Genomic DNA, 12972 nt, shown 5'->3' on the forward strand with positions numbered 1-12972 from the left:
GTCCCTTTTTGGAAAGAATTAAATATTTGAGAATGGCTAAATAAGTTATAGTACATAAAGGTGACATAATAGTATTGTACTCTAAGAAATGTGATGCAGAATAGCTTCAGAAAAATTTAGAATGCTGCAACATATTCAAAGTGAACTAAGCAGAAACAGTAGGACAATTTAATGCATAACTTTAAAAAACAGTAACTGAATGACACAATGATCAACCACATTTCTGAAGGACTCATATGACAAAACAAGCAACCCATTTGCAGATAAAGAGTTGATGGAGTCAAAGTGTAGACTGAAGCAACATTGGGAAGAGGACATGGCTGATAGAGTAATGAGTTATTTTAGGATAATTTTTTTTAATAATCTATGGTTATTAATTAATTTAAAAATTGTTCCTCTGATTCTGTTCACCTCATTCTAAGTTCGTGGAAGCCCTCCAAAGTTTCCCTGAAACTGTTTTATGCCAGTGATATTCCAATATAATTATAAACCACAATTTCTTCAGCCACTGTCCAAGTTCCCTGTATTTTGAAATTTTATTTTTGCCAATACAAAACTCTTTTGTACATATGGATCCTTTTAGGTTAAATATCTATTTATTAATGGTATTGTTTGATCAAAGAGTATTATCATTTTGATAATTTTTTTTCATATTGCTTTGCAAAAATGCTTATCTGACCATCTCTTCATCTCTTCAACAGAAAACTGGTATGCCTATTTTCCCACAGCCCTTCTAACATTTGTTATGATCTTAAAAATTAAATTTTTACAAGGCAAGTAGGGGATGCAATGGATAAAGTGCTGAATCTTGCCAGAGTCCCTTAACCTATGTTTTTCTCAGTTTTTTCAACTATACAAAATAGGGAGAATTTGTGAGGATCAAATGAAATGGTATTTTTTAAAGCTTAAAAGACAGTACACCTGGAACATAGTAGGCATTACATAAATGCTTAATATCATCCTATCAACAAATGTGCCACAATGACTTTTCCCAGTTAATTTTTTTTCCTTCTACTTCTTCTAATTTAAATCTATAATATTCCTTTTTCAGTGAATGGTATACGATTTTTAAAAAAAATATTTTATTTTATTTTATAATAACTTTATATTGACAGAATCCATGCCAGGGTAATTTTTTTTACAACATTATCCCTTGCACTCGTTTTTGTTCCGATTTTTCCCCTCCCTCAGATGGCAAGCAGTCCTATATATGTTAGATATGTTGCAGTATATCCTAGATACAATATATGTTTGCAGAACCGAACAGTTCTCTTGTTGCACAGGGAGAATTGGATTCAGAAGGTAAAAATAACCCGGGAAGAAAAACAAAAATGCAGATAGTTCACATTCATTTCCCAGTGTTCTTTCTTTGGGTGTAGCTGTTTCTGTCCATCATTTATCAATTGAAACTCAGTTAGGTCTCTGTCAAAGAAGTCCACTTCCATCAGAATACATCCTCATACAATATCGTTGTCGAAGTGTATAATGATCTACAATCTGGTTCTGCTCATTTCACTTAGCATCAGTTCATGTAAGTCTCGCCAGTCCTCTCTGTATTCATCCTGCTGGTCATTTCTTACAGAACAATAATATTTGAATGGTATATGAATAATAGGTACAGATGAGTTTTCCATTTACATTATCTTTTACCCTAAACTTTACTATTTCCTTGGAAGGTACAACAATCTTTCCATTCTTCTAATCTTCTTAATTTCTTCCCCTCTTTATCTCTAAATCTACAAATCTAAATTCAAGCTGCATCATTCAACATTACTTATGATCTTTGTTTATCAAATGTGATGGTCTGTTTGACTTAATAATTTTTCTGCTATATTTTATACTACTGATCATGTCTTTCTCCTGGATATTCTTTCTCTCTTGAGTCTCCATCCTAGATAACTTTATCCATTTTCCCTAGCTAATAATTGTCTACAAATCATTGTCCCTAACTAAGGAAGAGCCGTAAAATTCTCTATTCTTAATTTCCTCTCTATGGACTCTTTATCTCCACTGATTCTTCAAAGAGCTGCCAAAATGATTTTCCTAAAATGTAGGTCCAAAGATATAATTTCTTTATGCTCAAGAAACTCCAAGTAGAATTCCCTAATCCTATCTACTCTATGATTAAATATTTTTTCATCCTTTTTTTATTTTATGTTTTGGCATGAGTTCTACAGCATACACAATTATTAGTTCAATTGTATACGTGTATAATTAATAAATAAATGCATGTGTTTATAAATAGATACATGAGTGAATGTGAAATTTAAAAAAAAACTGATTGGAGTATGTAATCAAAAAAAATCTGGCAACTACTGAAAAAACTAAGTAGCTTATTCCTCAGTCACATGACCAGGCTATGTCTGAGGTGAGGCAGGATTTGAACATAGGTGGTCTTCACTCTGAGATTAGCTCTCAATTCATTATGCTGTGCTGTTTCTCAGTAATATCATTGTAAAAATTAAATACTCAATTCTACTTACATACCAATCAACTTACAATAATTTACTGATTCAATTACAGCTGATTTATAAGAAATATTTAAATGACAATCAGAAAAACAATGAAAACTTAACTTTAAAAAATCTATTTCCATAATCAGTCTTAATTATATAAAGGAATGAGTTACTAAATCTTTGTTTACTTTTGTTGAATGCACTAAATTTTTGTTTACTTTTGTTGAATGCTTACTCTGAATATTCTATGAAAAAGTAAGACTTACCAGATAGAAGAATTCTGTTTTAAGCTTTGTGGAAGGTTTTATGACAGGATGAATTTATAATTTTGTAAGCCACAGAGCTTAATACAATATATTTTTTTTTAATTAGAACCCTGGTTTTAATTGGCTAAGAAATAATAGCTATGATCTAAAAAGTAAAGTCACAGGATAAAAGCTGCAAAATGCTCATTTATTCATAGATCAATATAAAGCTAATACTTGCTTTGCATTTCAGTATAAGAAAGTGAACCACATGAAAGCATGACATAAATGTCTAAAGGATTATGATTTATACTAGAAGCAGAAGAGTTACAATTTATATCCACTTTTCACTTCTCAATCATGAAGTTTATATTAACAATCTTCATGATGCATAGTAGTGGTTAACTGATCTGGAGTTTTTCTCTTTTTATGGTTGCTGAAACTCTTTTCCATGACAAAAGACTGTCTTCTACTCCCCTAATATTTCCCATTTCTCATCTGATACTAAATTCCAAGGAGGTGGAAATAAGAGTCTTATTCCTGACTATCACAGTTTCAAAGTACAAAGGAATGGAGAAATTTCTATCTTTCCTGGGAATATGCCTTGGGCTTCAGTTTTGAATATTTACATTCTATAAAAATGAACTGGGCCTCAAGGATCAAATTTCCTATAGTATGGTAAAGTTAAGTTTCACAGAACATTTTCAAATGGCTCAATCACCTCCTCCAATAAGAATAAAATATTTAATTTATAGATTAGTTGTCCTAAAGAAACCAAATTATAGTTGTTAAAAATCGGTACTTCACTGCTTCAAGGATCAGTTTTGAGGGACTTTAAAAGTTAATCATCTGAAAAGACAGATTGAAGCTACACTTTTTCAAGAGTTCTACAAACCAATTCAGAAGCATTTATTTATTAGAAGATTATAAAGTTCTATATTACACATGTATTCAATCCCACTTTTGTAGCCAATAAATCAATGTTTAGAAAACATTATTTTTGCAGTAAAGAAATTTTTATCTTTTCTTGTTTCAGAATAACTATCTCCAGTTCCATTATTCTGTTATTTTTTACTAATATAATTCAACAGAAAATGATTACTGGTAATGTAGAAAATAATAGAGCTATGACTATTAAGTACTGAATTAAAACTTCTACTGGAAAGATATTAACTTAAATAAATTCGAACAGTTTTACCAAAGTGTATTTTAGAATTCTTTCAGGGATCATGGAAAAAACTTCATGACTAGAGAAGAGGAAAAAAAGCTACACAATACTTTAAGATTACTATATTTTAGCCACATCAGTTACCAGTAACTTTTAAACCACTCTCAAGCTTGGTAATCAAGGCAATATTTTAAGAAGTCTAATGCTAGCAAAAATCAATACTCAAAAGCTAAAGTAAACAATTTGTGGCACTCAAATTGATTGTAAGAGGTACTGCCTATTAAGTAAAGCTCTTCTCCCATTCTCATCTTTCTTCACCACTTTTCCTTTATTCTTCTTCTGTCAATATATTTGAGTTTTTCAGGAACAATCACAGTCACTGCTAAGTCACTGACAGGCTAATTCAACAAGCAGTTTGAATACTATAGATAAATTCATTTTTATGACAAACAAAAAACAAAAAAACACAATAAACAAAAACCAAAAACTTTTTCTAAGGACTAATTAATACATAAAATGTATACCAAGTACCAAGAAGTGGATATAAAAATGATTAAAAGATTTTGTCATTGTCTTCAATGAACTTTTAATTCATAAATAAGATACATAAATTGAAAATTGAAAAATAAACAATACAAAGTACAGTGTGAATAAAATGTTATTTAAAAGTTCATGAGAAAAAGATGACCCAAAGGTTTTAAAAAAAAAAAAAAAGGAAAAACTGATACTAATAAGCTTTGGTGGCTCATTAGAAAAGTAAGTAGGCCCTATTCCCTGTTAGTTTCTATTAAATAACACTTTATTTTTTCAAGGAATAAAAAAAAAAAAAAACTTCTGGTTAGACGTCATTAATGTAAAGAAGACAAGGATTCTGACTTGTAATTAGTATTTAGGTAAGTACTAGCTACTATACTGAGACTAGCTGAGGAACCCTTTCCCAATGTCAGAAGCAATCCTCCCTTATTCCAGGGAATAGAGATAAATGATAACTTGTTTCTACCCTGAGATTTCAAAAACTTCACCTGGAAGATGTACTAAAGAAATCTCTCATAATTATTAGTTATTAAAATCTTATAATAGTCATTGTTCCCCTAGATAAAGTCACTTCACTAACATTTCTAATGCAGAAATCAAGGAACAAATGTTGCTTTGAAGAGGAAAAACTCAAGGAAGAAAATAGTGAGTGAATCACATTATTTAGAAATAAAAGGGACTTTAGAAATCATTGATAAAAAAAAAGAAAAAAAAAAAGAAATCATTGATAAGCCTATCCCCTTCTCCTCATTTTCAGATGAAAAAAGAAAGGCCTAGAGAGATAAATGAAAATCTAAAAGGAACAAGCAGAGCAGATATAAGGGACAAAAAACAGGAAAGGGTATTTTTGCCAGCAATTCAGATTTGCTGACACCCATTATCCTCCATGCCTTGAATTAGAAGTGGATAGACCAGTTATAAAAGCACTTAGTACTCCCAATTCTTTCTTAGTGTCTTTCCTAGAGTTGCTAAAGATCTGTTGATTAAAAGCCTGAAACAACCAACCAGTCAGCACACTACCAGACGCTACCATTTTCCCCAAACTAAGTTCATGAGGGTCTGGAATGATTGCTCAAATTACTACCCTTGAGAAAGTTTTAACCACTGACAATATTCAAGGTCTAAACAAGTTAAATGTCTAGTATCTTGTTCAATGATCAAAAAGCAAACAGATTTGGGATGTCTATTTCTAAAACACAAAAAATGTATTTTATGCATTTTCTTGACTGGCAGCATCACCATTTAGCTAAGTATTGCTTTAAAATTCTGTTATTTAGGGGCAGCTAGATGGCACTGTGGATAGAGCACCAGCCCTGAAGTCAGGAGGACATGAGTTCAAATCCAAACTCAGACACATAACACTTCCTAGCTGTGTGGGCAAGTCACTTAACCCCAATTGCCTCAGCAAAAAAAGAAAAAGAAAAAGAAAAGAAAAATCTGCCATATCTGAGATAGACAATAAATTATCTCTAATTTAGTAGGGTAGTTACAAATATTGCTATTACCTAATATTTCATAAGGCAGCCTGGCATCAGCTACCTTAGCTGTTTTTTAGTTGATACTGTCTGAGTCCTTACTACTCCACACCTTACCATCTTAATACGCTCTAGTTTTCAGTTTATTGGAATAATCATTAAGAACTCAGGGTTATCTCCAATGAACAAAGTGCTAGATAATGACTTTAGAGGAGTGGGATTTTTAACAATTTGAAAAACAAGTTATAGCATTTGGCAAATGGAATGAGAAGGCAAAATGTTTTGTTGTATGTGTCTGCATGCAAATCTCTTTCAAGGTAATTATCACAAACAAAACCAAGTACAAATATCAAGACATATTAATTTGTAGTAGTATCAAAAATTATCTTTCTGAAAAATCATAACAGATATTTTCCCCCATCAGAGACAATTAGAAAATTTGTGCAAAATTTGCAAATGTTATTAGTATATTAACTAGTATCTAAATATGTTAATACAAAATCATCTTGTTAGGTGTGGCTCTTCTAAAACTATGAAGGTGATATGCTGTTCTAATTAAATGCAGAGAAACCTGTTGTGAATTAATGAAAACTTAGATCTATATCTTCTTTGATCATAGGTATGATGGGAGTATATCCATAAAGCAAACAACCTAAAGCCTTTAAATGAATGTACCATAAAAATGATGCATTTCAACTAATTATCAAAACACACACAAACGTCTTCTCTTTCCTTCCCCATTCAATAAGCCTTAAATAAAACAAAATGCTACTTATATTTGCTGAATCTCTATTTTCCTGTTATGGAAAAAATTATTTTTACTACTCTACTTTTCAAGGTTAACTTCCAAAACAAATTATAAATATGGTAAGTACAAGTTATTCCAGAAAATGGTATATAACTAAGCAACTGAAGCAATAGAATTATGAAGCAATAATTCTATTCTCCTATAAACAAAAGCTTTATTGGAAAAAAAATACTTCACTGTTTCAAAAAGTCACAAGTACCTTGACAAATCTTAAAGCTACAGTATTTTACATGGGGCAACAATACTTTTAGTGATTTCTGCCCTCTAAGACAGATATATCTCTTTTTTCCATACATAAAACACATATGTTGATCTGACCAAAGAAGAAAATCTATATATGTGATACTTCAAGAGATCATTCACAACAAGTCTGAGGCACAATCAGATTGTTTTAAGGACAATATGGCTAATTAGTTCCACAAAAAGGGAAAAATATACTTGTTTTAGCTGGAAAGAGAAACGTACAATTACTCTGGCAAAGGAAGTCAGACACCAAGATCTGCCAAGCAACAAAGGCTGCACTCTCCTTTCCCCTACTGCTCTCAACCCCCACCTTTGGGCCAAGAGAAGATAAACTTAAGAACAGGACGTAAGTTCCCCCTCCCCCCAAAAAAATGCTCACCTATACATTTGTAGGGAATAACAATATGAGACCGAGGCTTGCACTGCTTCTTGCCTTTCTTGCACCAGTTGTCAATAACAACGTGTTTGTTTGCTTCCATCACATTAGTGATCTCAAGTTCTGGATACATCTATCAAGAGGCAGGAGGAAGAGAAACCATCAAACAAACTACCCTTGAAGACTGATATTCAGAGTATGCAAATCTAGACCAAGTTACTACAGAAGTAGAACCTTTTTACCTCTTTTCAAGATGCTCTAAAGTTTTGTACCATAAAACCCTACTCATGTACAAGGTAATGTAGCTACAAAAACTAAGAATGTAGTAATCTCTGCTCTACATGGAGAATTTATACCCCATGGGGGAAACAACAGTTGCATAAGTTAAGCATATGTGGAACAAGTATGAAGATTAAAAATACAAGGTAATTGGGAAGATGACAATCATAATTTCAAGGATGAAGAAAAGGTTTGTATAGAAAGTGCTGCTTGAGATATGTATTGAAAAAAGGAGCAGTAACAACATATTTAACATACATAGGACTGCTTGCCATCTAGGAGAGGGGGTGGAGGGAGGGAGGGGAAAAATTGGAACAGAAGCAAGTGCAAGGGATAATGTTGTAAAAAAATTACCCTGGCATGGGTTCTGTCAATAAAAAGTTATAATAAAAAAAAAAAAAAAAGAAAAAGAAAAAGGAGCAGTAAGATACTAACTTGGGAGAGAGTTTTATTAGTAATTAAGGACTACTTTTTGGCAAAGCAACACTAGATAACATTCAATTGTATTAGGCAGGCACAAAGACAACCTCTGTAAAGACACCTGGAATTAGGTGAAAAAACACCAAAAAGAATCACACTCCCCTCCCTACCCCCCCAACCCCTATTTCCAAACATAACCCAAAAAATCTTAAATTCTGATTCTATTACTTTTTTTTTAAATATGAGGAACTGTAATATCCTAAATTGAAAGAATTTTAAATTTATGTCATACTAGTATAGCTCCTTATTCCATATTTCCCCACAAGTTAATCCTTGTAAGATATTATACCACCCAGGCGTGCATGCACGCACATACACATGTACATATACAAAATAGCATCTCTCAAATTATTTGCCTTTTATAGTAGAATTTAGATGATTGTTTCACTAGATAAAATTGTTCCATTAACATTTTTAAGGTGGGTTCAATGAAAACACACAGACACACACCCTTGAATCATTTTCTAGGCCAACAAATGAGATTTTTTGGGTTAGATGCGACTTTTGCCTTCAACTTTAGGCATTGAGACAATAAACTGGAAATCTTTAACCACCACTACTGGTTACTCCACATAAAAATGTGGACTTTCTGGAAACCATGCCATCTTTAAACTACTAAATGCTTGGAGTGAAAATTAGTCTAATAGCTAAAGTGAGTTCCTATCCACCTTCACTATGGGATATACTGCAAAAGTACTACTCCTTAAATCAAATTTTTAAAGTACATAGCTAAAATTCCCATGAAATCTTAATAATGAGCCCAGTAATAAAGGGCTGAAGTGAGATTTAAATGAGCAGTAATGAACTACTTAAAACCTATGTCTATTTATATGCAACCCAAATTGTAATAAAGAAAATAAATGAACAAAAATTTCTAACATCTTACCTCCTGACAATATTGAAGAACTTCCTCTCTTGTTCCAAAACAGGTCTTGGTTCCTGATGGGTCTGGTTCCCATTTCCCAGTTTGAATGTTGACATGCATATTCAACTTTCCACAAAACATTGCAATCTGAGGCTCAGCTACAGCAAATCCTGTTCCTGCATTTGCTGCAAGTGCCTGTAAAGAAAAAATAGTTGAATTTACTTTTATTTTCATCTTTTTTTTGAATATGTCTACCACTTACTGTCACAAAGGTGACCCTTGATTCTGGAAGGCGATAACACCAGAGTATAGCTCTGGCAGGTTCTACCATATTGGAAAGGCTTCAGATATGACTCTAGCAACGACAATATGCTGCCAAACAGTCAACTTAGCTAAGAAAAGAATTTCATCACCATTATGATTGGCAACAAAGAATAAATTATTTGGTTATGGCAATCCATGAAAAGGAAAAAAAACAATATTGAATCACTGTGGAGTATCTTCAGTTTTCACAATGACAATGATTTAATGGCAGAAAAAGGAGCAGAGTGAAATAGAAATACACCATTTAAAAAAATGTCTACTGGCTCTCTAAATGAGGTCTTTGCCCAATGATCAATGAATCAAACTATGATTGAAACTAAACAATCTAGAAAAGGCCTCTAGTACGTTGGGCACAATCTACCAAAAAAGCCTTCCTAGCTATGTGACCCTGGGCAAGTCATTTAACTCCAGTTGCCTCATCAAAAAAACAAACAAACAAAAAACCCTACCTACCAAAAAAGAAACGTTCTGATCAATGGAAGGACCTACAAAGGATTTACAAAAATCTGCTGCATTGTCTATAGATAAAGCAAATCAAACCTAGTTACATTAATTCAATGTTGAATTCTGCTAACATTGTACCTTCATACTGACCCAAAATCAGACTAATCTTTGCAGTTTGTAAGATTCAAAGTGAATTTTTCAGAAACATTTAACCCAAAATCCTTTCCTTGGAGGAAAGAAGCAAAGGATAACATAAAAATGTCTCCAAAAGTAATTTGATAATTTGAAGCCTATAAACAATTTACTTAGAACTCTTAAAATCCAAGTTGTTATAAATTCACTTTACTAACTACCAATTAGTTTCATGTAAAAATAAATATAATATTCTGAAAATATTTTCTTGGATAGCAATATCTTAACTGGTGGACAGAACAAAAATAATTATCCTATCTGTTTCCAGGTAACAAAGCACAAGCTAAGAAAACAGTGTGGATATTTTAATAAGATTCTTGTAAACTAGTGCAACTAATCAACTCTGACCCCTTTGCATTGTTAGTAACACCAAAATAATGAAGGTTATAACTTTATGTCAACAATAGTCCAAGTTTATTCCAAATATAATTCTTTTTTAAAAGCAAGAAAAAAATTATCAGGTCAAATTGGGCAAGATTTTATACAATTTTTGTTTCTGCAATCTCTTACAAAACACATACCAAAAACAAATTTGGTTTGAAATCTAAGAAACAAAAAGGCAAGCATAACTTATCCTATACTAAGGAAAGGGACCACTGCTACAGATGATCTCTTTAACAAGATAAGGTATTCATACCCAATTTTTAAATACATGGTTAATATTTTTTCTTTTGTCACCCATTTGCCTTCCTATTTTTGTATTGAACGAAAGTAAAATTAGTTCATATCCATGAGTAACAAAACAATTTTCAGGAGTAACAGGCATCTCAGAAACAAATTACAAAAGTTAAACACATTAAAAACTTGCCAAGACTCAAATTGGAAAATTTGTGACAATGTCCACAGGAAAGAATTATAGTTTTAAAGGAGAATAATACTTGTCCAACCTTCATATCAAGAATGAAACAACTTATTATGCCTTTATTGTGAAAGTATATAAAACAACTGACAAGATTAGGCTTCTGAAATATAGACAAGCAAAGTAAAGCTACTTCAGAAATCTAAACTCCTATTTGTTATACCATAGTTCTCGGGTTTCCATAATTTTCCTGACTGCATTTCCCAGCTTCTCTGCAAAACCTTCCCTCACTCTTTATCAGAATACTGGATAAGGATAAAAGATCTTATGTTTTAGAATATCAGAATGCCTCTCCTCATCCAAGCTATTGGAATGTCAGATACTGTCTTATCAAGACGCCTCTCCACATGTCAAGGGTGCTTCCCCCTGATTATGTCATCTCATCTCCAGTGGCTCACCCACCCTATCAGAGTCCCATTCCCGTTTTCAGCACCCTGACTCTGCCCCTGCCTCAGTCTACTCCCTGCATCTGAGCCTAGTGTCTTTGAGAACTCAAATTGTGGGATGGATTCTTGGAGATGATAGTCTCATTCAGCCCCGGGACCAAACCATGGATCTATTTGATCCCAGTATATCTCTCCATTCAATAAATTATTAAATATTCTCTAATCATCTTGCTAAGTTTCTCTGGCATTACGTATTCATCTAAACATCTAATGATTCATTTCAAATAAGATGACAATGAATACTAGATCCAAATTAATGGAGTGCTAAAAATGATTTTCATATCTAAATAAAATATTCCTCTAATCCAAGTCCACCTTCTTTAGCCATTTAATAAGTATTTCTAAGGAAAAATCTTGATAATTTTTGCATTGATTGATTTTGCTAGATTTTTTTTTCCACTAAAATTATTTGTTACAAGTAATATAGTTAATAACTGGAAGAACAAAAAAGAGACACAACACAGAAAATCTAGACGGGGTTTATTTTTTTAAATTTACAAAAATATATTTAAAAAAGACATTTTCAAAGTCCCATTCTAAAACTCTACTGCAATAAGAGAGTTCCTTGAATTCTAATTGAACGAGATGAGGTGAGATCTTTCAAGACAGTTGTGAAAATCGAGTAAGGCTTCATCTATTTCAGAGTTTGAGTAGGCCTGAAGGACTTTAAGCATTGAGTCAAGGGCATCTTAAGTCCCCTTCCTGATATCCTCCTATGACATCAGTGTCTCCCTATTTCAGTCAAATATGGGCAACTATGTACTTAATTGGTCAAGTTCAATTTCTTGGGTAGTAGAATGTAAGATCCTCAGCCAATAAGGATGAGGCTCAATGGTGGGAGGGGGTATTTGCGTTAGGGATTAAAAGTGTTGACCCTGCCCCCGACGGTGCTTCCTCTCTTCCATTGTCTGCTAGAAGAGTAAGACCCCTTCTTGCTAGAATGTATAATAAACTTTTGCTTTGCCTCTAGAGATCTCTCCAGTTTTTTTATTAAATGATGACCCCTTCACCATTTCTCAACCACACATAATCAAGCAAATCAACAGGTCTGATCAAGAGTTACCATTAAGATTCAAAAACTCAAAGTACAGACCTAACAAGGGAATAGTTGAACTAAATTATATTAATTATATCAATATTATTTAATATAATAATTACATTATAATTATCAATTATTATAATTATGTTGTTATAATTTTTATAAATAATATAATAATAAATTGGTATCAATATAATTATAATGTGTGGTCTTAATAACAATATATTAATTATATTAATAATTATATTAAATTATACTAAGGCTTATTATTGCCACAAAATTGACTACTAGGTGATAGGATATTTTTCTATTTATATGGCTTACTATTAGTCCTGAAGATTCACCTTGATGAAAGACAAAGAATTTTACAGATTTCAATAAAGCAAAACATTTCACAGGACAACTTCAGTTGAGCTTAAATAAAACCACTACATTGAATCAGATCACCATACCAAATTTGTGATAAAGGAAGAAGTATTAAAAAAATTCTATAAAGGATTTGACAGGATCCTCTGAAATAAGATATAGTGATATAATAGGACTCTTTGGTCCCCTGATTTTTATGGGGGTCCTGGGTCAGAAAACCCTGAATCTTCTGGCTTTGGACCATCCCCCACCCCTAATTCACCTGGAGATCACTCTTTAATTTCTAGCCTGGGAAACTTCTAAAATAATCACCACCTTAATTCACCTGGAGATTACTCTTCAGGCTACCACCCTCCATCCTTAATTCATTCAG

The 12972-nt window shown here is 32.5% G+C and overlaps 1 protein-coding gene across 4 annotated transcripts in view; it reads right to left on the reverse strand.

Moving 5' to 3' along the window:
- The window catches only part of APLP2 (amyloid beta precursor like protein 2), a 92218-nt gene that overhangs the window by 27441 nt on the left and 51805 nt on the right, over window positions 1–12972 (reverse strand). For all 4 annotated transcript variants that reach the window (XM_051986674.1, XM_051986672.1, XM_051986675.1 and 1 more), the window contains exons 2-3: window positions 8951–9124; window positions 7309–7438 (exon numbers count right to left, since the gene is read on the reverse strand). In XM_051986674.1, coding sequence (XP_051842634.1) covers window positions 7309–7438; window positions 8951–9124 — 304 coding nt within the window. The remainder of the gene's footprint in view (window positions 1–7308; window positions 7439–8950; window positions 9125–12972) is intronic.

This window comes from Antechinus flavipes, chromosome 3 (genome assembly GCF_016432865.1).
Source record: "Antechinus flavipes isolate AdamAnt ecotype Samford, QLD, Australia chromosome 3, AdamAnt_v2, whole genome shotgun sequence".
NCBI classification, from domain to species: Eukaryota; Metazoa; Chordata; class Mammalia; order Dasyuromorphia; family Dasyuridae; genus Antechinus; species Antechinus flavipes.